Here is a 27,131-nt window from a genome sequence, read left to right as displayed (position 1 = left end):
TGCTGGACATGGACCTGTTTGCCTCTCCCCACAATCACAAGGTGAACATGTTCTGCCCCCTGATCCCGGGGAAGGACCATCCGGCCTGCGACGCGGTCTCCCTTCACTGGGGACAAGGTCTCATGTACTCATACCCCCCCAATCCGGCTTCTCTCGAGGACTCTGACGAAGCTGCAAGAAGATGGGAGGACCATGATCCTAGTGGCACCCTCCTGGCCAAGGCTGGTGTAGATCCTTCTCCTTCAGGACCTGTCTGTGAGTGCACCGGTTCCGCTGGGGACGGCTCCCAACCTTCTATCACAGATTCAGGGCACCCTGGGCCACCCGAACCTCTGGGAACTGACCCTCACGGCATGGATGTTGAGCGTAGGATCCTCCAGCCCTTGCAGCTCTTGGATGGGGTGACCAGGGTCTTGATTGACTCCCAGAAACCTTCCACTCGCAGATCCTACAGCTCAAAGTGGAAGCATTTCTCCATCTGGTGCGGGGGCCGCGGACTGGACCTTTCACCGGTCCGCTCCCCCGCCTGCTGGATTATCTGTGGCACCAGTCCGAGACTGGCCTCCAGACCAGCTCAGACTGAGTACACCTCAGCGCCTTCCACCAGGGTGTTGCTGGGCCGCCCATCTCAGTCCAGCCACTGGTTGGGCGTTTTATGCTTCGTCCAACTAAAGCCCCCACTTTGCCTGCCGGTGACTCCATAGGATCTCAACGTCGTCTTAGCGAGGCTCATGTGACATCCGTTCGAGCCTCTCAAATCCTGTGGCCTGAGGTTCCTCACCTGGCAGGTTATGTTCCTGGTGGCGATCGCTTCCGCTCGCAGGGTCAGCAAAATCTAAGCCCTCGTACGTACGCTACCTACACAAAATTCTTCCATGATCGTGTAGTGCTGCGCACGTATCCAAAGTTCCTGCCGAAGGTGGTGACTGCGTTCCACATCAACCAGTCAATTAACCTTCCCACGTTCTTCCTGCGGCCTCATTTCCCACCCGGGGGAACGTGCTCTTCATACCCTGGACTGCAAACGGGCGCTCGCTTTCTACTTGGATCGTACGGTGAGGCACAGACAGTCCACCCAGCTTTTTGTGTCCTTTGACACCAATAGGCAGGGAGCAGCAGTGGGAAAGCAGACCCTTTCCATCTGGCTAGCAGATTGTATTGCCTTCTGCTATGAGCAGGCAGGCTGGAAGGGTAAAGGCTCATTCTGTGCGGGCGGTCCCTATCGCTGAAATGTGCAGAGCCACAACCTGGAGCTCACTCCACACCTTTGCGGTTCACTACTGTCTCGACAGGGATAGTTGCTAAGACAGCACTTTTGGCCAGTCTGTCCTCCGCAACCTATTCCAGTCCTGAACCCAACTGTTCGTATCGTGCTCTCTGTGGGGCCAGACTGCCCCTGCTTCCCACAACGCCACAGTTGTGTTTTGCCCATTGGCACCTTGTTCGGCTACTGTTGGTCCCTCTGTTCCCAGGAGGCAGTCTGGAGCTGTGTAATCACCCACATGTGAGGACTACCATCCTGCTTGTCCTAGGAGAAAGCAGAGTTGCTTACTTGTAACAGGTGTTCTCTTAGGACAGCAGGATGTTAGTCCTCAGGAATCCCGCCCACCTCCCCACGATGTTGGGTTCACCTTCATTTTGTTTTATTTTTTTGCTCGTATTTTGCTATCTTAGGCGCTGGGTACATGACAAAAGTTTTCTGTGCCGGCTCCATCTGATGTCACCCACATGTGAGGATTAAAATCCTGCTGTCCTAGGAGAGCGCCTGTTACAGGTAAGCAACTCTGCTTTCTTTCATAAATCAAAGCGATGTACAGTTAAAAATTAAAACAAAGTAATTTAACAAAAATAAACTACAATAAAAGAACCAGTAATAAAATTAAATCATCTTACATATCAGAAATTAGCATAAAATAAAATAAACTTCAATAACAAAATGAGCATAAACTAACAATAGTGGAAAACAGTACCATTAGCAATTAAAAGCATTCACTCTCTACCTGGGTGATATCAAACTAGGGCGAGAGTACATTGTAGAAATCTCATCTTTGTGTATCTTTCCTCATTCCAAATCACATCAAATCTTCACTGATGTGTACTGTACTGTTCCTACCTCTGACTGTGCATGTAAAACTGGCCCTGAAACCCTAGACCACCACCAAAACCTTATCTCCAGTTACTAGACAACCCTTCTATAGTGGTATAAATAGTTGACTAATATGAAAGCCTTATAAAGACCCTTTCTCTCTCTCTGTCAGCACTTCGCAAGCTGCGAAGTGAAAATATCACAGATGCAATAAATTTAACACATGGTGCGGTAAATACCTATGTGAAGCGCTAAAATAACACCCGTTGCAGTAATTCAAAAATTACCCTGACCACACCCCTTTTTTAGTTTGTACCTTAGGCAATGGAGAGTAAACTGATTTTTCTAAGGTCACAAGGAGCGGCAATGAGATTTGAACCTTGGCTTTAAGAATCTATACATCTGTTCAGCTGCCCTAAGGTTCATTTTTATTTGTGTAAGTTTGTTCATGAGTTTCATCAACCTAAGCAAATAATTTTTCAAATTTGGTGTAAAGCACCAAAATGACCACAGCCAACCGCTTTACTCACCAAGGGTTCTGTGCGGGAGAGTCAAGAAGTCTTACATGGAGGGTCAGCCACCTGAGAATCATCCAGCCTGTTCTCTTTCTCTCTCTTCATAACCATTTCATAGGTGAATTCTCTAATATGACCTTCCAAAGTTGTCAACAAAGAGTTCCTCTATTGAAAAATATCCTCAGGTGCGCAAATATTTCAGAATTGAGACACCAAGACAGAGGAAAGAGGAGAGGTCCGAGAGCGTCTTGGGATATGTCATTCTTCTCCTTTCACCACATCATGTGCTTCCCTGCATCATCATAATTTAATTGTGTTTTAATAATTCCTGATCTTCCAGTGCCGTCGTATTGCTTCCCATCTGTTCTTGGAAGGCATAAAATGAATTGTGCAAGCTAATCTTGCTCATAGGCTGATCTTGTGTGCACTGATTTTCATTTCATAATGCTTTCATTTAATTAGATATTCAAACTAAATTGCATTTAATTACGGTTCAGTTCCATTATGAGAATTCATTAGTGAAAGAGCTTATAGTCTGAACAGCAAAATAAGTTGTACTTTTATTGTAATCTCTGCCTTTATTACTCCTGCCTCCAAATGGTGGGTTTTTGGTCTTCTGATTCCCCCTGGATAATTGTGGTAATGATGTATCCTATGCATTTGAGGGGCTCTGATCATCCCAGGAACTGCAGAGGAGGATGCACTTCAGCAGAAGAGATAAAATATAAAAGCAGTAATAGTGTCATTTATGTGGGATTTTCTTTTGGGTCAAGATAGTCTTTGCTATTTTTAGGCTTTCAGCCCTGCAGGCCTTCACCCTCAGTGGTCCAGTGTCCCCATTTTCAGTCTCTGAACCTAAGCCCCCAGGTATTGGAGCTGCATTCATCTGACTTAGAGGCACCGATCACAGCTACTACTGGAATCCAGTATAAGTGCTCATTTAGTCAGATGCTAAGTGTCATCTCCAGCCAGTCACAGAGGCAGGGACTGGAGTTAAACCCAGTGTGCCTTAACTAGTTGTTAAGTTCCACAGAGCAGGGACTGTCTCTTACTTATATTAGTACAGCAGTACATTTGGTTTCCTCCAGTTTTGTTTTATTGTTTGAACTTGGCGGAAGTCAGAGTGGAGGTAGAATTCCTGGCTGCACCGTATTCTTGTAATAGACTTCCTGAGTTGGTGCGCCCTCTCTTGCCTTATTTAAAACCACTCTAAAATCCCACCTTTTTCAGGTTATTTTAAATCTTCACCCCTGATTATCTTGCTTATATTGATTTTGACCATTTTATTAATGAATGAAATTCCCAAAGCTTCTTTTGCCCTTTGTCTTGATTAGATTGTAAATTCTCCTGAGCTGAGATTGTTTTTGTACAGTGCTGTGTACATAGTGCTTTAGAAGTGATTAGTAGGAGCAATCCCAACCCATGCCGTGTTCATTCCATTGCACCAGGACGTGCCCCACTGCCTGGGAAGTGCAGCAGAAGAAACTCTGCTCTTGTGTGCAAATATTCATCCACAAATTTCACTGATTATAGATGTAAAAAAAAAATTGAACAATTCTTTTTTTTTTAAAGGGCTTATGCATGAAGGTTTTGGTTTAAATTCAGTACAATTCAACCAATTTTAACAAAACCTTTGAGTCATGATAAGCTGTGATGTACTTTTTTACAGACTTGACCAATAAGGCCTAGTCTGTTGGCTCAGGTGTTCTGCTCCCTGAGCTGACCAAGCCTGGAAATGCTGCGGAGGCAGCGTTCACAGTCCCCTGAGGAGAGGATGTCTCTGTAATTGCACAGTGATGACACCAAGTGGCCAGACTTGACATTAGCTGGGCTCGGGAAAGAGGCACAGTTTGTGGCCCCCTGACTGAGGATTATTGCTGTGGTGCCTGGGCACATGTGGACGGGGATATATTATAGGGAGGAAAAAAATCTAAGTAGTTTTGAATGAAGGCTTCTGATACTGTAGCCCAACAGAAGTTGGTTCTGATTTCAACTGGAAGCCCAAAGGAGCAGAAGGATACTGCCAACCAAAAAGGGCCCCAGAACCCCCTCAACTAGTAAAGAGACTACTTGTCTGGAGAATTCCAATGTAACGACTCCCATTCATACTATTTTGATAGATGAAGCATACACACATCTCTGCAAAGCTGTCTTTAAAACAGCCTCATGGCTTCTGGTCAGTTTATACCCCTAGTCTTATCTCCAGATATGTCATCTTGGAACAGTATAGGTTATCTAGAGAAATCTTGATTATAATGAACCACTTCACCTGATTGAATCATTGGATGCAACCAGATAAGAGAGTGGGGTCAAAAATTACTGATAAATTTGATAATTTTGGGTTCAGCAGAAAGTACTACAGTGTAATCTGCTGCCTTTAAGGTACTTAATAGCCTCCAACACTTCATCAGTCTCGGATTACAGCCAATCAACTTGGCAGCCATTTAAAAATGGCTAAAACCAAAGAATTAAGTTGGAGTACTTGGCAACAATCGCATGCATTTTGCTTACCAGAAGATACGGTACTGGTACATAGTGAGTGATCTGGTGCAGGCATTCTTCTGTGTATGTGTCTCTGTGAGAGAGCATATACCCAAGGAACACGGAACACCTTAAGAACAGGCCCTAGATATCTGGCCTAGGCTACGGATATAATGTGGGCTGACCGAGAGCAGAGGAGGCCCCAGATTCTAGGAGAGAACAGCTGATGGATTGACACTGTGTAGAAAGGAAAAGGCAGCCCCTTTAAGATAGCTGACCTGTTTGAGTTTATATTACTGAGTTGAAATTGTGAATGTGGAATACTTTTGGATTATTTGCACTGTAAATAAAGCACAGAAAGAGAAGAAGCCTTGGCCGCTCATTTATATGCCACATATGGTGTCAGCTTGGGGATTTTCTGCACTAAGTATTGCACAACCAGAAATCCATTTCTCAAGGGAAATTCTGAAGTATACAGTATTGCATGAGGGAAATTTTTTTTTTCATACAGCCAGAAGTCCAGGCCTTAAGACAGAAAAGTGTTTAGTGCTTGGCCAAGGCTGTTTTACAGGAAGCACTGTGGACTATAGCAGCACAGAGCACTGTTGTAATGATCTGGGATCTCACTGCAGTAGCCTAGGAGTTTTGTACAGTGGCTAAAGGGCCTGCCTGGCGTAGTCGGGTGATCAGCGAGTAAGTTAGAGCTGAACAGGCAGGAGTTTATTTTGTGTGCAAAACAGGAAGGGGTTTTTTCTTTCCCCTTCCCCCCATGAAGACACAAAGTAGAAAATTTTGAAAAATAAAGCGGATGATACAGGCCCTCGTGGAGGGACAGGCACAGCTACAAGCTATTGTGCAGGCCCAAGGGGCTCAATATCACAGCCTTATAGAGAAATTGAAGAGTTTGCACGAAGAGATGGCCATGCAGTGGAGTTCTGTGGTAGAGGTTTTAAGAACATGTACAGCGTGAAATATTCAGATGGTTCCCGTATTACCAAAGCTAGTCTGGGAGAGGACATCACAAGCTTTTCTTGTAAACTTTGACAGATAGCTCAACTAGCTGAATGTCCAGAAGCAGTATAGACTTACCTGTTTTGGAAACTTGTTGACTGGCAACAGCCAAGCGGCATATCAAGCTGCAAACCTGGATGGACAGGCTAGCTATGCAGAGGTAAAGGCCGCTATACTGGAGAGGACTGGCTGTACCCTGGAGGCCTATTGACTATTGTTCTGTAAAGGGATCCTTTGCTCCAGAACCTTTTCCATCTACTCAAAGATCTTGAGTGAAAATGGCTATAGCTAACTGGAAAGTCAGGCTGGGAAGTGACCAACATCATCCTGCTTGAACAATTCATAGAAGGTTTACACCTAACCATTCCAGGATGGTTTTGCCAACACAACAAGCTTACCATGGAATTCGCCATATAGATGGTAGATACCGTCTATGAAGACCAGATCACCACAGAATATCTTGGGGTATGGAGGAGGATAGGGGCAGGCCCCCTTCCAGAAGTCTGTTCATGACAGGGACCCAGCAACTGTATGAAGGATAGGGATCTCCTATCCCACTGTTCAGGGGACAGCCAACAAGCTCCTCAGTTTGTTTCAGTTGTGGCAGGCGAGGCCATTTCTCCAGAGATTGTAGGTACACAGACAGCAAGCCCATGGAGGTTGGCCTGGTAGTACAATCTGCTCAAAAGACTGTAACACATTAACAAGAGAATACCTGTAAAAGGGAGACTATTCCAAAATTGAAGGTGGAAAGAAGCTTGAGAGATATCTGCCCATCTGTGTGCTGATAATCCAGAGACTTTTTCCTTTTGTGCCCTCAGTGCGGGGAGTGGGCATGAAAAAGACTGTTGTCTCTATGATAAGGGCATAGAGGAAGAAACCCAGGAGAAAAGCCATGAGAGTAACATAAGGGAAGCTCCATGAGAGTGCTCATATTGCAAAATTACAGATCATATAGATGAAGAATGCTCATGGCTAGAAGATCTGCACCGGCTAGCAGAGCAGAGCAAAAAGGTTTGCAGTTGGCTAAGGTGGCAGAAAGATGAGCCCTTGATGGAAATGGTTGAGCTTAGAGCAAATAAGCATATTGGCAAGGATGACTCCCACACTGTTGAGGGTAATGTGCACCCTCAATTCAGGGAGTGGGCATGAAAAAGACTGTTGTCCCTATGATAAAGACAGAGAGGAAAAAACCCAGAAGGAAAGCCATGAGGATAATGTAAGGGAAGCCCCACAGGAATGCTTCTATTGTAAACTACAGATCATACAGATGAAGAGTGCCTATGGCTGGAAAATGTAGAATGGGAGTGTCGGCTAGCAGAGCAGGGAAAAACAAACTGCAAGCAATCAAAGGAAGAGAAAGATGAGCACTTGGTGGGAATGGTTAAGCTTAAAGCAAACAAGCATATTGACCAGGACAACTCCTCCCTTGAAGATGAAGAGTGGGAACAGGAGTGGGCCTATACCTTTGCAAAGCTCCAACCTGGTGGATGGCCCCTGCTTAAGACTGGAGGACTTTGTAATCCCAGTCGAGTTGAATGAAATCCCCAGTCAAGCTTTGATAGATTTGGGGTGCGGCAAAACACTTGTGAGGAAGGACCTAAGTAGAAGACTAGGGGTTACCCGTAAGAGAGAGGCAACCATTGCATGTGTTCATGGGAATCAATAACAGTACCCCACTGGTCAGGTGGTACTGACAACTGCAGGGCAGGCCCATATGGAGGTTGGAATACTGCCTTAACTTCCGTATCCAGTAAAAGAACGGGAATCCCAATGGTAATAGGACGGGACTACCCACAGTTTGAAGAACAGAGAAGACTATAAAGAGCATTACAGGCAAAGTAGGGTGGTCAAACCATGAAACGACCAAGACAGGAGGAGCTATAACCTAGTCCAGGGTTGTGGGGAGTGGGTCTCCCAGGGAGAGGAGCAAAGACCCTCTTTTGATTATATGTAGGGGGCCTATAATGGTTAAGCCCACCTCTAGACCCATGGGGAGGCAAAGAGGGCTTTCTCATCCCTGGGAGGTAGCCCTGGCACAGGCAAGTGCTCAACCCTGTAAGGTTGAGTTGAGGGGGTAGGGTATGTGAGAGAGCATATACCCAAGGAGCACATAACACCTTAAGAACAGGCCCCAGCTATCTGGCTCGGTCCACCTTAAGATGGAGAATGCTGGGTCTAGACTGTTTCCTCTGGGTGAGAGATGTAATGTGAGCTGAGAGGAGAGCAGAAGAGGCCCCAAACTCTAGGAGGTAACATCTTGTGGATTATCTGTGAGTAAAAGGGAAAGACAGCCCCTTTAAGATAGCTGACCTGTTTGAATTAGTATTATTCAGTTGGAATTGTGAATGTGGAATACTGTTGGTTTATTTGCACCGTTAATAAGCACACAGAAAGGAAAAGCCTTGACTGCTCATTTCTGTGTCACAGTCTCCTAAAAGCTACTATTTCAAGCCCATAACTAATCCCAGAGCTTTTCTTTATATATCTGTTTGTGAGTTATTTTTTATTTTTAATAGTTGCTGCAGCAAATCTTATTTTCCAGAGTGGCCGCATATCATCACTTTACCATGCTGTGGGATCTTTACCAGCTAGTATGATTGTTAATCAGGACTCTGTTAAGCTGGGCAGGCATTCAGCTTTCTTTTAAACACTGTTTTATTGCATGTAGCCTTTTATTACCAATCAAAAATACTAGAAAGACATTATTCACTTTTCTTTTGGTTAATAAGCAGGCTGAATAAGTCATGCTGAATAGGTGATGTCATCAAGTGGTACTAGGCAGCACTGTCTCTCAAAGTTTTCAGAGCTTTAGCTCTACTGGGCATGTGCGGTAGTTCCCACGTGATCGCGTGTTCCAGAAGTCTTCTCAGTATCTTTTTTTTTGTACATGCTTCACACAAACATTGGAAGCCTGTCTCTCGATTCCTCTCCTCAGTTTTTCTACTTTTTTGCCTTGGCGAACCCCAAACAGCACTTTTAGTGCTAATCATGGCCCAGAGAAAACCCTTGGGGTTTAAATATTGCCCATGTGGTCACACAATGTCACTCACAACAACAATTATTGTTATTTGTGCCTGGGGCCTGACCATGATCAGGCCAATTGCCACAATTACAGCAGGATATCTCTGAGGGCCCAGAGGCAAAGGGTTGAGAAGATTGCCCGCCTCCGGGTGGAAGCCATGCCAGCATCACCTGCAGAATACTCCTTGGCTTCTGCCTCATCATCTTCGAGAGATAGGAGAACTTAGGTTAGCAAAATCATCCCAGGGACAACTGAAACACTCCCATGCTAAGGGTCGCCGACTGACCTCCAAGGGAGCTTTGCCCGTGCTGGTAGCACTATCAAAAGACTCCTTGCTGTGGCTTGAGTCTCATGGTGCCGCTACTCATAAGAAAAATCATCGGCACTGAAGCTGGTGACGCATGCCAGATCGCTGTCAACTCACAGCACAAAAACTCGCGAGGCACACCATCTCATGTGGCACATGATGCGCTACAGATGCACAGATTTCCACGGCGCATGACACTATCCCATATGGCGCAGGATGTGCTGCCGATAGTGCATACAGTGCAGGAGCTATATAAACAAAGTTTGCAAGATACCAGTACCCAGAAAAAGGCACCAAGTGCCAAAAGACCGGCACAGGAAGAGGCCTTATCACTAAAAAAAGAAGTGGAAAAAGCATGACAAGGCTACCTCTTGACCCAAGGACTCAGACTCTGCGTCAAGAGACCGCAGTTTAGCACAGTCTGTAAACCGACCTCCATGTCCAGGGGAACTATGCCTCAAGGCGTCAGCTCTCCATCAGAGACCACACAGATTTAGATTGCCCTCGGAATCTTCCATGGGAAGTGAGTGCCAGGTTTTCTCTGGTCTACAAGTCCCAGAAAGGAGGGTTCAGCATATGGAGAACTGGCCAATTCCATCCAGTTTTTCTCTAGGGCCTATGCCAACTCATGACATATTAGCAGTAGCATTACCACCCACCTGAATTACCATGGGGAATCTATTCTTCTTATGAGACGGCAGTCTATGTACTCTCAGGAGGACAAAGCTCTTTTCTAGCTTCCAGTCTGTGGCAACAGGGTCTGCGTCTCCAGACACCACAGCCTGTTTGTTCTTTGCTGCTAAGAGGCCCTTTGACTTCAGTAGAACAAGAACAAATTCTAGTACCCAAAGAAAATGCCCTGCAATCTCCTGGCCTTAGATTGCAACAAATGGTAGACCAGATAACAGACATTATGAGAAATTTCTTTTCATAATTATTCCCACAAGTACAACAGTCAGGTCTTCCTCCAATGTATCCCATTCTACCTGTAACAACGGAAACAGTAATGTTAGGAGCATCTCCGCTTCCTACATCTACATCATCAGGGAGAAACTTCCACCATCTTTTGTCCCCTCAAGGGAACCATCAACCGCTTCGTCTCCAAAATTAGACAGTCCTATACTATCTCCAGGGGAGTCCCTGGGAAAGGTCAACATGCATACCTTCCGTCTCACCGGAAGAACCTCCGGATAACTCCTCCCCGCCAGAGAATTTAATTTACTCCCGATTTGTTGCGGAGATGGGAATATCTCTAAAAGTAGAAATAAGAAAAGATCCTGATCCTCGTGCCGAGTTATGGGATTCTTAAAAATCTTGGAGATTCCAGCAGAGCCAACCGCCCTTCCATCTAATGCAGTGCTGGATAAATTATTGATGAAGACAGGGAGTCCCCCTTTACAGGAGCAACAGTGGCACACAAATTAGACCTGAAAGTTTTGTTAGAAAAGACTCCTGGATACGGTATGGTATAACTGCCACATAGCTCAGTAGTCATTGAATCTTTGATGAGAGAGGTGAAGAAAATGAGACTCCACTCTAATTCACCTCCTGGGAAGGATCACAAGTGGTTGAATGACTTTGGAAAAAAGGTCTTTCAAAGTGGGTTGTTCACATCATGGATCCAGCAGCACCTGTTGTATATAGAGTAGTATTTGTATGAGTGTGTGCAATCCCTAAAACCCTACATTACATCAGAGGAGGGACAACCGGTCTCACTATAGTCTCCTTAGATCTGTATATAAGGGCTTAGACACGGTAACCAGAACATCAGCAGTCTCCATAGCAGCGAGACACATGGTGTGGCTACAAGCAAGTGGTATCAGGGAAGATGTCAATGAGAAATTGGCACACCTCCCTTGTTTGGGCGACAACCTCTTTGGTGAAAAACTTCAAGAATTGATCTCTCAAATAAAAGAGCAGAATGTTGTAGTCTAATCCTTGTCCACTATAGGAATCCAGCTAAACACGCCAAGATAGTTTTACCCACAGTATAAACGAGCCTTCTTCCCAAGAAAATCCTACAGGCTGAATCAGGCCTATCTTCCAGCCCTGTACCAACCACCGCGCCTCAGCTGCTCAAAATCGAGGGAGTCAGAGAAATTGGCACCAGCAGAAGCCAGAGCCAGCAGCAAGGTCGCAACAGAATTATTAAAATTACAATCACCACATCAACTGATTCCAGACAGGGGCAGAATCCATCAATTTTTAGATGACTGGTCCGTGATAACTATAGATCGGTAGGTGTTGACGATAGTAAAGGAAGGGTACCACCTCAACTTCAAAGGCTGACCTCAGACACCTTGCCTTGCTATGCTCCCAATAGACCAGCCTCAGAAATCCATTCTGGATCTGAAAGTGCAGTCACTCCTGAAGCTGAACATCATCGAGGAATTGATAACTGTCAATACAACCAGGAGTACTACTTCAAATATTTCCTTGTTCCCAAGAAATCTGGAGGTCTGCCCAATCCTGGATCTTGGATCTCTTAACAAATATCTTTGAGAAAAATTCAAGATGATGACACTGGGAATGATTTTACCATTCTGCCACAGGACAAGATGTGCTCTCTAAACCTCAAGGATGCAATACACATATCCCTATGCACGCATCCTCTTGGCGTTACCTCTGCTTCACAGTGGGAGAAAAACATTATCAGTACAAGATACTCCTGTTTGGCTTATCAACCCCAAGAGTTTTTACGAAATGCTTAGCTGTGGTGGTAGCCCACCTACATCGAACGGGAATTTTGGTATTTCCTTACCTGGATGACTGGTTGATAACACTCCCCTCAAGGAATTCCCTATACACCCACACAGAAAAAAACATTACCTGTCTGGAGACTCTGGGTTTTATAATGAATTATGAGAAGTCTCATCTACAACCCACCCAATCCATACAGTTTATAGATGCTTTGATAGACCGACTACAATCCAGAACTTTCCTCCCCAAGGATAGAGCTCTGAAATTTTGTGTCATTGAGCTGTTTTCATCTCCAGACCTTCACTTCAGCTCGACACATACTAATACTTCTCAGGCACCTAGCTGCTGCAATACATATGGTCCCCTTAACGGGTTTGCATATGCAACATCTACAGTAGGGGTTACGAACTCACTGGACTCAGTTCCTGCAACCCCTTTCGGAGTTCATGAAAACAGACATCGATTGGTGACTCCTCCCTAAGGTGCTGGAGAGGGGAGCCACATTCAACTAGAGCCGGATTAGATTATACTAACCACTGATGCTTCCACTTGAGTTTGAGGAGCCCATCATCTTCAGTTCAAGTCTGTGATCTCCCCAAAAGACTGCTAGAACTAAGGGGGATGTGGCACGCATTAGAAATGTTTCAAAATCTGCTACGGAGAAGAACATAATGATTCATTCGGACAATTAGGTAGCCATTACATAGTATTATATAAACAAGCAAGGAGGAACGGGCTCTTGGATTCTCTGTTAAGAGGAACAAAAAATTTGGAACTGGGTGGATCTAAATTCAGCGACCTTGGAGGCTGTTCATCTTCCAGGGATTGCAAATACAGAGGTGGACAGACTCAGCAGAGTGTTTCACCTGCACGAATGGGGGCTGTTGCAGGAGATGGCAGATTGCCTGTTTCAATGCTGGGATCATCCTTGAATAGATCTGTTCGCCACAGAGGGGAACAGAAAAATAAATCATTTTTGCTCTATTCATCCTAGTCCGCATCGAGGGGAACAGAAAAGTAAACTGTTTTTGCACAGTCATCCCAGTCCAGACGCCTTCTTGATGATATGGAACAAGGACTAATCTAAACCTTCCCTCCAATTCCTCTAATAGCCAAAATAGTACAGAAATGCATGCAAGACCATTTGAGGGATGATCTTAGTAGCCCCGACGTGGCCAAGACAACCTTTGTATGCAAATCTCGTAAACTTTCTTTCAGTAAGTCCCTCTCAGAGTATGGGGAGCAACCCAGCATTATTAACTCAAGATGAAGGCTCCTTTTGTCATCCCCTACAATTTTCACTCAACTTCACAGCATAGATATTGAGCGCTTGACACTAGCTCATTTACAGTTGCCTAATAGGGATGTGCAATCGTTTTTCCCAAATTAGGCAATGTCAACGAAATTTCCTAATTCAGAATGGTTCGGGAGAACCGAAAAACGATTTAATTTTTTCTGAAATTTCGGAAAAAATTCATTTTTTAGTTAGTGCGCGCTAACTCCCGATAGTGCGCACTAACCCGAAAATTGGAGCCACCAAAAAAAAACAACCCCAAAACGCAGGAAAAATGAAATTCCCGCCAGGGGGGAGCCTGAAACGAAGCCTGACATGAAATTTTTACCCGAAGCACATCTCTATTGCCTAACAACATTGAAAACATTCTGCTATCAGCAAGGAAACCATCCATTCATCAAATCTATGCTTTTAAATGGAGGAGGTATACCACATGGTACAGAGACCAATCTCTCAATCCGTTTACCTGCAAACCTTGCCATTTACTAGATTAACTTCACCATCTTTCCAGAACAGGCTTGGCAACCTTGTCTATCAAGCGCATCTCAGTGCTATAGCAACGTAACATAACCAGGAGAACGGAACCCCCATCTTGATACATCTTCTCCTCTCCCGCTTCATGAAAGGTCTTCTTCATTTATGTCCCTCGATGCAAAAACCTCCTGTGCCCTGGGACATATATATAGTGCTAATGGCACTAATAAGACCTCTGTTCGAGCCTGTGGACACTGCTGAACTAAAATTCCTGACGTGGAAAGTAGTCTTCTTGGTAGCAGTTACATCCACATGAAGAGTGAATGAGTTACAGACATTAGTGCATTTCCCACTATATCTGTAATTTTTCCATGACAAGATGGTCCTTCACATCCATCTGAAGTTCTTGCTGAAGGTGGTATTGGTTTTTCAATTAAATCAGTCTATCTCACTCCCTACTTTCTTCCCAAAACTGCATAAACAGGAACGACACCTGCATACCTTGTACTGCAAAAGAGCATTAGCACATTACAAACGCAGATCGCAGGTATATAGATGCTCCTCCCAGCTCTTCGTCTTGTATGATCCTAATAGGCTTACTCCAATGGCAAAACAAACCCTCTCCTGCATACAGTACTGCTATGAGGCACAGTCGTCTGTTCTGACTCATCATGTAAAAACATATCGCGGCCGATGCAATACAGTGTGCTCAGCCAAGCATGTTGTTTAACCCGCAGTTGGATGCGGGTTGTGTAGGCGCTACCTAATCCCCATATGCAATAAGGGGATTAGCTCCTCCACAACGTGTGTCCAATGCGCGGTGAAACTAATAGCGCTCATCGCATGCAAATACATGTTGATGAGGCTATTAGGGAATCACCTGCAATGCAAAAAAAAATGTGCATCTTTAAAATTCACATTTTTATACTAAAAAATTAATGCCTGCCTAGAGCCTGCTGAGAACTCCCAAAAGTTGTACAGAAAAACAGAAAATATTGCTTTTCTGTACATCCTCCTACTTAATATTGTTGCGATGTTAAGTAGGAGGAACAAAAACTTTGAAAAAGTTAAAAAATAAAATAAAAGTGCTGACGGTCAGGTTCGGGAAATGGACGCTCAGTTAACAAGCGTCCGTTTCCCGAACCCCTGGCTGTGCGCTGATTAGGAAAATGGATGCCGATAAATTCGGCGTCCGTTTTTTAAACTGGCGGACAGCCAACTGCTTGCGGGCTCCCGCTGTGAAGGAGGCAGCGAACCCTAATTTAAATATTGCATGGTGTCCCTAGGAAAGTTGCCTGGGGGTGCATTAGGAAAGCAGGCGCTGAACGCTCAGTGCCCTCTTTCAGCGCATTTTAATTGCATTGGCCCCATCAGCTTTGAGCAACGGTGGCCTCTATAGGCACGTTGCACAAATGTGCTATCGAAGAAATCTGCAAAGCAACTACCTATTCATTGGTTCATAATGTCATAACTCACTACTGCCTTGATGAGTTGGCAAATGAAGGCAGCTTGGCGGGACAGGCAGTGTTGCATTACTTACAGTCCAGGTAATTGCTGTCCACAGAGGAGTCTTGGATTTGCAAAAAAAAAAAAAGAGAGAGAAACATAAACACACACCAAGAGGTGGCAATCCTCCACTCGGGACTCCCCATTCAACATGGCTAATTCAGCCTGCTTATCAACAGAAAAACAAAGCAAGTTTGCTTACCATAAACAATGTTTTCCTTAGATAGCAGGATGAAGTAGCCATGCGTTCCTGCCCTTCTCCCTGGACAGCATTTATACAATTGATTCTACTTTCTCTTTGCTTGGATATAGACTGATGAGACTTCTCATGGGAACTACCGCCCAGGCCTAGTAGAACTAAAGCTCTGAAAACTTTAGAGACAGCTCTGCCTGATGAAGTCACCCATTCAATATGGCTAATTCATCCTATCTATGGAAAATACCATTTAAGGTAAGCAAACTTACTTTTCTTGAAATTTGCAATTGTGAGCTCAGATTCTCAGTCCTCTGCAAATGTCGAGCCAACCTTAACGTTGTAAACATTGCATCCATTTTATTAAAATCCTGAATAAGTCCGTTTCTTATTTTTCCTGATAAACACATGACATTTACAAAATATTTTACTTTAGCTTCATTTACTCTTTATGGGGGTGATTTTCAAAGGCACTTGCATGCAGAAAACCTGATTTTTATCTGCACGATAATTTTGTAGTACTTTTACACACATACTAAAAATAAAATTAAATGTACCCGCAAACTTTAGCCTATGTAGGCTGTTTGAACATCATCCTCCTTGTGACTGAGCTTGCTGTCCCCTTGGACTTTAGAAACAGAATATGACATCAGATAATGAACTTAAGGTCTTTGTCTGCCCATTCTCTCCTTGCTACTCTAGTACCCGAGGTTTCTTTTCTCACTTTACCACTTCTAAGAATCCTCTTGGGCTGTCTCATGCTTTCTTGAGTTGGATACTGTTTGTGTTTCCCCCTATGTGTCCATTCTCTTTTATGTGCTCTTCATGTCTGTTGGTCTGTCTTTCTAAAATGCCAGTATGGGAGGTTTTTCTGTCTCATCTACACTGCTCCATAATTTGCGTATACAAGGGTGTAGCTTGAACCCTGCTTGGGTACTGAGAATCTAAGAACTCTTGTTCTGTAGAATGCCAGTATGTCTCCTTTGTGGCAGGTTGACAGAATCAGAACTTTCCAGTGCACTTTTACAGTGCAAAATTCATCCCACTTCACTATATTTATCTCAGCCTGCCTAAGGTGGTGGTTGATTTTCATCTTAACCAGTCAATTGTCCTGCCACCTTTTTTCCCAAGCCTTATTCGCACCAGGGCAAATGGGTTCTGCACAGCTTGGATTGCAAGAGGGCCTTAGCTTTCTACCTCGAGCGGACAGCAGGCCACAGGCAGTGCACACTGCTCTTCATTTCTTTCGATAAGAATAGATTGGGAGTTGCGGTTTCCAAGCAAACGCTGTCAAGCTGGCTGGCGGACTGTATTTCTTTCTGCTATGCACAGGTGGGCCTTCAGCTTGGAGACCATGTCAAGGCTCACTCCATCAGAGCCATGGCGGCTTCGCTGGCCCACTTGCGAGCGGTCCCCGTGGCCAAGATCTGCAAGGCTGCGACATGGAGTTCTCTCCATATGTTCACTGCCCATTACTGTTTGGACAGAGATGGCCAACATGACAGCAGCTTCTGCCAATCTGTCTGCAGAATCTCTTTCAGCTGAAAAATCCAACTCTTCCTGCCTAGGACCCTTTTTTTCAGGTTCATGCTGTCTTCTGTTCTCCTCAGCACCGCAGTTGTTGTGCCCGTTGGCACCAGGTGAGGTGCCTGTGAGTTTAATAAAATTTGGTAGCAGCCTGTAACTACATATTCACCCGTGTGTGAGGGCTACCATCCTGCTTGTCCTATGAGAAAACAGAGTTCCTTACCTCTGACAGGTGTTCTCCTAGGACAGCAGGATGATAGTCTTCACGAAACCCGCCCGCCACCCCGTGGAGTTGGGTTTCTCCTGTTTGTTTTTTCTGAATTCTATAATACGAGACTGAAGGGGGACCCCACGTGGATGCGTGGAGTGTGAGCATGCCCAGCATGCCAATGTGCCAGTCAAAGTTTCTAGAAATTTTGACAAACGTTTTCCGTGCCGGGCTCCATCTGATGATGTCACCTATGTGTGAGGACTAACATCCTGCTGTCCTAGGAGAACACCTGTTACAGGTAAGAAACTCTGCTGTATTTATGTAGATGCCTTCTTTTATTCTTTTTGTTTAGCCTTCCTGTAGGGAATTACCACCTTCACATTTTATTCTTTGGCATCTTGTTGAAATCTCTTGACTTCAACTTTTTGTTTAAGATCCAAGCACAGGGTCTGAGCTATGAGCGGAGTACTGCTCCTGCTTGGTCTTTTGGCTGCCACCAGATTCCCCATCAGTATCCAAAATAGGAGGATTGAATTTCCTATTTAAAAGAAAAATATTGGTTTAATCTGCAGCCCAGACTTGCCATCCTGTGGTTTAGTTCCCATGGGGTAGGTGCTTCCTTTTGAGCAGAGGAAGATGGAGGCTAACTGCTTACTGACTGTATTTCTGGTGGAGGCCCCAGCTGCAAATCTACTGACTCCATGTTCAGTCCTGGTTCCATCTCCCTGGTTTTCTTCCTTTTTTTTTTTAATTTATATTTTATTGAATTTTAAACCATTATTACAAGAAATAAAATTACAATATGTGTACTCCAGATCAAGAAACTATACATTATCATTCAATATATATCATTCGTGATATACAAAGAAAATTTTCCATACATTGATCCATACTCATATTGAATAAATCTTAAAGAAATCTGGGGAGACCAAGAAGAAACAGGAGCAATACTACTAGGAAATAAATAATACTAAATTAAGCCGTGCTGTAAGTGACATCCATCATTTTTAAATCCAACTACTATACGGAGTATTCCTAGGATTGAGAATGTGAATCTAAATACAAATGTAGTTGCTCCGGTTTATTAAAGCCATATTTAGAATCCCTAAAGGATAATATACATCTACAGGGAAATCGCAAAATATACTTTGCTCCACGCTCAATAGCTTCTTCCATCATTACAAGAATTATTTTCCTTTTCAATTGAGTCATTTTTGCCATATCCAGAAAAATTTGTACCGGCTGATCATAACATTTCAACTTTTGAAATCTAAAGTAAGATCTTAATACATTATCTCTTTCTGTTATACATGAAAATTGAATCAAAAGTGTTGATCTTGTATTTATATCTGACTCGAAGGATTTCTCCAAAAATTCAATTAAGTTTAGATCTGTATTTAAATCTTGCTGACTTGATTGCTGATTACTCTTGTTTTCACTTGAAAGACGATGAGGCAAATAGTAAACCCTCAATATTGCAGGGAGGTTATCTTCAGAGTATTTTAAAATATTTAGCAATAACTTTTGAAAAGATCTTTCAGTAACATCATCCTCGTTTTAGGGAAATTTAATATTCTCAAATTTGCCCTTTTCATTTGATTTTCAAATGTCTCCATTTTATTCTCATGCATCTTCTCAGATGTTATTAAATTTACTTGGATCTTTTCCATATTTTTCATTTTACCCTCCATCTGATTAAAACATTTTTCCAAATTATCTGTCTTCTCCATTTTTTGTGATTTCATAATTGCCTCTTGTACTGTTACAGTCAAGGTATTAATAAACTTTTGCATTGACATCAATATATTCCTAATTTCTTTCAAGGAAGGTGCTAAAGTAGGGGTAGAGCAAGTCACCAGGAAAGTTCCATTTTGATTTCCTACCTCCATTGCGCCTTCTCCTCGATGTTCTAAGCGTTGTGTTACTTCCTCTCCTTGGTTCCTGGAACCCGATTCCACCGGGTTCTCCGAAGAGACAGACAGACCCTCTGCTTTTCTCTGGAATCCAGGAGTGAGTACATTTTCCAACATTAATTCCTTTCTACTAGATGGAGGATCCGGCGTTGTTGGAGCCCCCGGGCTCAAAGTTGTTTCAAGGGTCAGGGGGCCTGGTAATTGCTCCTTTCCAGCCCCAGCGATTCTGCCTCCAGGGTTCCTTGATGGCGTCTTAGAAAAAGCAGCCTCTATGCTCAGCTGCCGAATATCCTCAGGAACAGGTAAGCCCTCTCTTAGACGGGCTTTTCTTTTTGTATGCGGCATTATATCCAGGAAAAAAAAGAGCCAAGAAAATCGCTTAGGAAAACCAAGAAAACTTTCGGCAAGCCGGGAGCTGCTGCTTTCGCGTCCTCACAGCACAGCGGCCATCTTGGTCCCCCTTCTTCCTTTTTTTTTTTTTTTTTTTTGCTCTTGTTACATGACCAGGCACTTGTTTGGCATCCTGGGGCTGAGAGAACATGATGCAGGTTCTTCCAAGACTACTTCTGTGCTACTGTTAGTGGAAGAGCTCATGACCTGGGTGGCTCTCCTTCACAAAAGCCCTTTTTTCCCTCTACAGTGCCTCTAGCCCATGCTGAAGCCTGAAGCAGAAGCAAGGGCAGGAATTGAAGTTCAAATCTCCTTCTTGGCACCTGGAAGTGCTACAGCTGAGCCACAGTTAGCCTCTCCATAAGAGCTGTTTTATCTCTGGACTAGGATCAAAATGAGATTTGGTTTAATTAAGCACTACTGGGGGGAAATAACTAAATATTCTTTCTCCTTCATATGTGCTCGTAGCTTGCATCTCTTGCATCAGTTTTGACTTATAAAAAAAAAAAAATCGTAAGAATGGGCTGAATTCAGAAAAGCTTTTTCCCATAAGTGTAAAAGAGAAATGTGATGCAGCAACCCAGTGAGGTTAAAATTGCTAATAATTCTTGTTACAGATCAGTATGCAGACCCTTGAGCTGAGTTTAGTTTAATCACTGAAGGCTGATAAAACTTAGTTTAAAATGGAGCAATAACTAATTCTGTATTTTTGCTCTGTCGCCCATCTGAGACTCCTAGCCTTTTGAGATGTGTTCTGATCCTGCATGCATGATGAGCATGCTCTCTATTGTCACTGAAGACGGTTGTTTGTTTTTTGAGGTTTCCCTTCTCTTCTTCCACCCCTACCCTTGCCACTAGTTAGGTTTTTTTCTAGATCAGTGTCTAAAGATTCCAGCTTTGGAATTATTGCATAAACTGGATGTATGATCTAGTTTCATTTTCTTGGAAGTTTGAACATAACTAATATATATAATAGCTGAAAAAGTGATTTGATGTCAGGGGTACAATATATAGAATGTGCACTTTGGTGGTTTTTTGGGGGTTTTTTTCCACATGGCACTCGGGCTACATGTTAATGTAAGATTAGAGTTTCAGCACCAGTCAGGTATATATAGTAGGGCCAAAAAAATTATAAACCTAACATCACTAACTAATCGGACAGTTAAGACAGCCTCAACACCAGGCGTCGTGTGTGGGAAGCCAGATAACATCAAGGGGCACCCTGCAGCGCTTCTCACCCCACAGTCATGGGAGGGGAAGTGAAGGAAACAGCTTGATCTTCACCTGGAAGTGGAAAGAAGCAGCGATGTAAGTGCTGCGATCATTAGGCCCTCCCCCCCCCATGACGTCACTAACATCGGACAGTTAAGACAGCCTTAACACCAGGCGTCGCGCGCCGAAGGGGCGCGACAAAGGGGCTCTCTCCTTTGTGCACCCCTTCGTGCAAACCTTTGTGTATATGTAAAAATTTATTTTTATGTTTCCTTTGTTAACTAAGCTGTTTCATTGTATTTGACTACGGAATTTTTTCCTGCTTTTTCTGTTTCACTGTAAACCAGCATGATTTGCATTTAATGCAAGAATGTCGGTATATAAAAGTTAAAAATAAATAAATAAATAAAACCTGGGGACTTGTGTATTGAACAGTGGTTTATTATTTTTGAGCCATACATTCTTTTGGTGTTATATTTAATCATATGTGAGTGCCGTTTACTCTGCATTTTATGCTTTGCTATATATAGTAGGCAACAGTATACAGTAAGCTAAGGAGAGATCTCGGCTATCTAAGACAGCAGACCATAATGCCTCTAAATGTGAGGTTTACAGGTTCATATCCCTGTGTAGCAGATGCAGGGCCTGTTTTAGACATAGGCAAGTGCCCAAGGTGCCAAATTCTGAAGGCACCCAAAAACTGGAAATCCCTAAGCTGTTCTCTGATTTCCAGGGGTGAAACTCCCGCATCACCAATTCTCTTTCCATAATCTAAAATCCAGCCTTGAGCAGATGGTCTTTTATCTTAATAAAGGAGATATACTAGCTATTAGTTGTGACTGGGTAGTAAGTGCACCGTCTTTTTGGATTAGAAGAGTTTACTTAAGGAACACCGACTGCTTTTAAGGAAGATAATTTTTCAAACACCAGCACAGAAAAATTAGCAAAAATTCATCAGTTACACCAGTTTTTTCAAAGTGGACTTAATATGTACAAGTCTGCTTTAAAACGTATCCCACCAAAACTACCCTGCACAAGTTATACATGCTATTTGATGAGTACAGGCTTTTCATGAAAACTTAAGCACATACAGTCTGATTTCATAAAGTATATTCCTGAGGCCAAACCCCTGCTCTGCCCCCCCCCCCCCCCCCCCAGGGGTGCCACCGTTTAGTCCAGGTTCACTTACAAGCGAACATGACATCTGTGTGCAACTTAACCTACATATTGGATGGGCAGTTTTATAAAAGGCCACGTGGTATAAAACAGAAGTCCCTTTGAAAATTCCCCACATGTTTGCTATGCAGCAAACTAATGCAAAGCATAACCCCAAAGCATCTTCAGTAGAGTGCGGGGGGTGTGGAGATCATTTCATGACTTCTGATGCTGGAGGGAGAAAATGTTTCTTTCCTGAGCAGATATCTGGCATCACCTACTGGCAGAGATGGTAGCAACCAAAACTGGGACACAGGATGGTCCTTCCCAGGCACAAAAGGCTATTTTTTAAATTTCTTCCTTTGTAGCAAAAAAGATTATTCTGCTTACACGTCATGGGGGAACGTGAATCTTCCGACTCTAGAAGATTGGCAAATTAAAATGTGCCAGTGATGTCCTTAGACAAGCTTACTGGTAAGAATTTGGGAGTCCTGCCATAGAGAAATCTTTTATGGTTTGGAACCCATTTTATAGTCCGTTTCACAACTGCAAAGACATGAGGGGGGGGGGGGGGCTTCTGAATTTCTTCTGGGGATTTCCATAGAACATAAGAAAATGCCATTCTGGGTCAGACCAAGGGTCCATCAAGCCCAGCATCCTGTTTCCAACAGTGGCCAATCCAGGCCATAAGAACCTGGCAAGTACCCAAAAGCTTAAGTCTATTCCATGTTACCATTGCTAATGGCAGTGGCTATTAGGGTTGTATATCTAAATTCTCTCCCCCCCCCTAAAAAAAAATAAAAATAAAATGGTTGATGGCAGGGGAGTAGGATAACTGAAGAGAGCCCATCTAGTGTGCACTGAATGGATTTTATCAGCCTACAATTACTAAGCTTTATTGAATTAGGTTCCTCAGCCAGTCATGATCCTTTTTCACAGCAGAAAGCAATGACTTTATTCTCCATTATATTCAGTTACTAAGCAGGATTTGTGCGATTTAATGTTTCAGTTAATCATTTGATTCCCATGTATATGTGCATTGTAATTAGGCTGGAAAGCTCAGTTAGGAGGAAGAGGGAGGACCTGTGGTCTCTAAACATCTGTACACAAGGAAAGGTTGTATAATTTAAAAAAAATAGATAAATAAAAGGGCAGATTGAGAAGCCCATCTGCTCTGATTGCTCTGTGCACAGAAAGCTTTGGCTAGATCATGATGACTTTTATTAGTTGCTAGTTTAATTAACATTTGGATACTTTATTTTTCTCTTTAGAATCTGTGTCTGTGGATATCCTCGGCAGCATGTGAGGAAATACAAAGGAGTGAAGAGCAGAATTCCAATCTCCCCAGAATTTATGGTGCAGATGTTAACAGGGATTTATTATGCCTTGTAAGTTTGATGGTTTTGTCTGGTAGCTAAACAGTATTTACCTGGAGTGTCAGGCATCTCTGATTAGCATCTAGAGAACAGTCCAGAAGCCCTCCTGAAAAATCCCTAATCTATTTGATGTTGCAGCAATGATGTGGAACATGAGAGACATGCTAACATCACTGACTGAAAATGGGTGCTGCCAGCAGCAGTGGAGGGAGGGGTGAGGTTCTTCCTAACTCATGACCTGCTTTAGGTCTGAATATGCTGACCAGCCAAGTGGGCCACTTTCTCACAGTCTTGGTTGGAGTATGAGAGTTTCTCTTAAATGATATGATGCATTGTCCAGCATGGACAAGAGCAAGTTTTATTAAACATAATATACGGTATGTAACTTTAAGCCTGTGCCCCTGGTTCCCAGAGTTGTCCTGGTGACCTCACAACACTGGGATTCCAGTGCCTGTAGATTTTCTGTCATACATATTCATTGTAAATATCCTGAAAACCTGACCAGAAAACATGTTTAGGAACCACTGATCTATGGATTTCTGGTATAGCCCAAAAGAGCACAGAACCTTGAGAAACTCTATTTTGAGTCTCTTTAATGACACATTCTTCCGTCACTTTCACACATTTTTTTTTAACTTCTGCTGCTTAGGTATTTAGAACAGAGTAGAAATGCTTATTATCCTGATTAATTCTACAGCACCCTCTGTTTGCTAGCAGAAGTGCATGAGAACAGAGGGTTGCATTTATGTTAACCTTTGGAATTGTCTTCCTGTGGTTGTTAGATATATCTCTTTCTTTCTTTTTCGGGGGTTTCTTCTTTTTCCTAGTTATAATGGAGCATGGGATCCTGCCCGGAAAGCTTTGGATGACGTTTTATATAGAGCCCAACTGGAGCTGTATCCAGAGCCACTGCTGGTAGGATCTATTTCTAGAAGTTTGTGCAATGTTTTTGTATTGCCTTCTGGACTTGTGGTTCCCAAACCTGTCCTGGGGTTCCCCCAGCAGTCAGGTTTTCAAATATCCACAATAAATACGTATGAATGCAAATCTCTCTAATGCATTTTCATTGTGGTTATTCTGAAAACCTGCCTGGCTGGGTGTCCTCCAGGAAACTTGGTGGGCAGACTGGATGGACCATTTGTTTTTTTCTGCCATCGTTACTATGCTATATTAGGTTTGGGCACCACTGGTCTAGACCATTAATATTATGTTTTGTGAAATTCTGTGTATGCTCTGCAGACTACTAAGGACAAATCTTAGTCTAGAGGATTATATTAGACAAATTCTTTACTTATACTATATGTTGGATAGTATTAACCTTGTATGAAAAACAATCTCACTCTTTTATACAGAAAATACGCAAGTTATCAAGAAAAACACATTTTATGCATATGAGACCTTATATGAAAAGCACCGTGACTGCACAATATTATCTCATGATTTATGTCCTATTGAGATGGGACATTATAAGACCAAGGATAATAAATATTTAAGCACAAGTCCATCAACCTTGTATATAATTTTTTGAGTATTTTATATTGCAAGTAAAGGTCACTGAGGTCAAATAAAATAAAATAAAGTTTCCTGTACGTACCGGATCAGTCCAGACAGTGGTTTGAGCCTCCTGTCCAGCAGTTGGAGACAGAGAAAAACTGAAGAGGTATCCTATATGAGGACAGTGCTCACCCTGCGACCTTTCAGTATTTCTCTGTCTCCAGCAGATGCGGATAGCAGAACCTGCGGTTCCCCTTTTCTAGACAGCTTTTCACTTGGGGAAAGGTTTTCTTCCTTCATTCTGTCTTAGCGATCAAGCAAGTATTTCTAATTCTATCAAGTGTTTAAAAAAAAAAAAAAAAAGAAGTCTGGACTACTTCATTCCTGTATTGCTCTTAAGGGGCAGCTTGCTGCTCCTTGCTCTTAGTTGGGCCTAGCCCCTGATTTCTCAGCCTAGGACCCTTCCCAGTGACCTGCCTGGCTTGGGGTGACACTGGTGGTCCAGTCCCTCCCCCTCTCAGACCTTGGAGAAGTGGAATGCCTCCAGTCTGTTGACAGACGCCTAATTCCTCTGTTCCTTTTCAATTTACAAAAAAAAAAAAGGACAAAGTCAGCCTGCAAGCGGCAGGCTGCAGACAGCTTCGGGGGAAGGAGTGGATGTTTGTGTTTTTCCTCACCGCTCGCAGCCAGGCACACGTTCACTTGCTGTTTTCAGTTAGCAGTGCTGCTCCCCCTCCCCCCCCCCTTTCGCGATGCCTCGTCCGATGCTGTGCATAACCTGCTGGGAGCCTGCTTCAAGGCTCTCCCGTGAGGGCATCTGTTCGCACTGCTTACCCGGTGGGGAAGGCCCCTCCCTGCCAGAGATATCAGCTGTTCGTCCCCCAACTCGCCAAGCGTGCGGCACAGCCGGCCCCATTCCTGCAAACCGCGGGAACGGCGGCCATCTTGGCTACACACCACGATGCTGAATCTCTGCCAGATGGGGAGGGGAGCCGTTTTTCCCGCGCACTCCATCTAATTTAAGCCCTGTGCATCTCCCGGACGTCTGCTCTGACTCTCAGCCTGCTGACCCCCCCCCCTCTTCCGATCCCAGGGAAAACCCCAGGGCATTTTTCAACTGAATTTGTTCTACTTATGCACAATGCTTCTGTGGCTAGTTTCTTACAGCTGGATGCTCCCCCCATAGACCCCTCTCCTGCACGGATGCCGGTAGGACCCCCTCCAGCAAAGGTCCCTAGGACATCGGCGGATCAGGGATCCACAATCCCTGTCCCTCAAGGGGAAAATCGAGTCCGCGTTGTGCCGGGGGTTCCAGATCCTCCAGATCCCCCTTCTCTGCCACCTCAGTTGCCGGACCTGGATCCAGATGTGGACGGTCACTCTCAGAGCACCCTGATCCCGCCAGTGGACGGCGACAATCCTCACGTGCTGCATCTTTTCCAACAGGAGGAACTGGATCCCCTTATACCTTTTGTTTTGGCTGAGCTGGACATCGATGCCTCTCAGGAGGACATCACGAGTGCTCCGATATCTAGCAAGGTAGATCCTGTCCTGGCTGGCCTGAGGGCACCTCCACGCACCTTCCCTTTTCATCCGATGCTCATGCAGCTCCTGCTACGGGAATGGGAAGCGCCAGAGGCCGGGTTACATGTGGGCAGGGCTATAGACAAGCTCTATCCCCTCCCTGATCAGTGTTCGACATGTTAAAAATCCCTAAAGTCGATGCCTCTGTCCCTGCTGCTACTAAGAGGACTACCATTCCGGTAGTGGTAGCAACCACCTTGAAGGACCTTCAGGACCGCAAGTTGGAGGTTATCTTAAACAAATATTTGAGGTGTTGGCGCTTGGGGTCCGGGCGACACAATTTTATGTGATAAGTTAGAATGTTTAAGTACACAAATCAGATCCTCAGATTTCATTTGAGCATGTTATTTGAATAGTTGGTGACAGAGAACCATGCTCTCAATCTAGCTCTCTTTATAGACTTCCTGGGGCATCCTCATGATAAAAATCTATGCATCATATCAGCTGTGAGTCAAATTCCTCCATTGATGAACAAAGCCTGTACAACCTGAAAAACTGATCTACTGGAAGACCACGTTTGAACAGTCTAGGATGATGGCTGTCAAATCTCAAACGTTTATTGCATTCAGTTGATTTATGATGTATCCTGGTGATAAGATGCAGTTTTTTTAATGCAATTTGCTCATGGTGGTAGGTTAGTGTAAAACTCAGATTTGTGTCCTGGTGATTAAGCCATC

The 27,131-nt window shown here is 43.9% G+C and overlaps 1 protein-coding gene across 4 annotated transcripts in view; it reads left to right on the top strand.

Annotated features, from left to right (window-relative positions):
- The window catches only part of FAM126A (family with sequence similarity 126 member A), a 118,787-nt gene that overhangs the window by 28,352 nt on the left and 63,304 nt on the right, over positions 1-27,131 (top strand). For all 4 annotated transcript variants that reach the window (XM_029589072.1, XM_029589071.1, XM_029589074.1 and 1 more), the window contains 2 exons: positions 23,272-23,388; positions 24,204-24,291. In XM_029589072.1, coding sequence (XP_029444932.1) covers positions 23,272-23,388; positions 24,204-24,291 — 205 coding nt within the window. The remainder of the gene's footprint in view (positions 1-23,271; positions 23,389-24,203; positions 24,292-27,131) is intronic.

This window comes from Rhinatrema bivittatum, chromosome 2, assembly GCF_901001135.1.
Source record: "Rhinatrema bivittatum chromosome 2, aRhiBiv1.1, whole genome shotgun sequence".
Classification (NCBI taxonomy): Eukaryota; Metazoa; Chordata; class Amphibia; order Gymnophiona; family Rhinatrematidae; genus Rhinatrema; species Rhinatrema bivittatum.
Note: the sequence above shows the minus strand (reverse complement) of the source record. Positions and strands in the feature narration are given on the sequence as shown.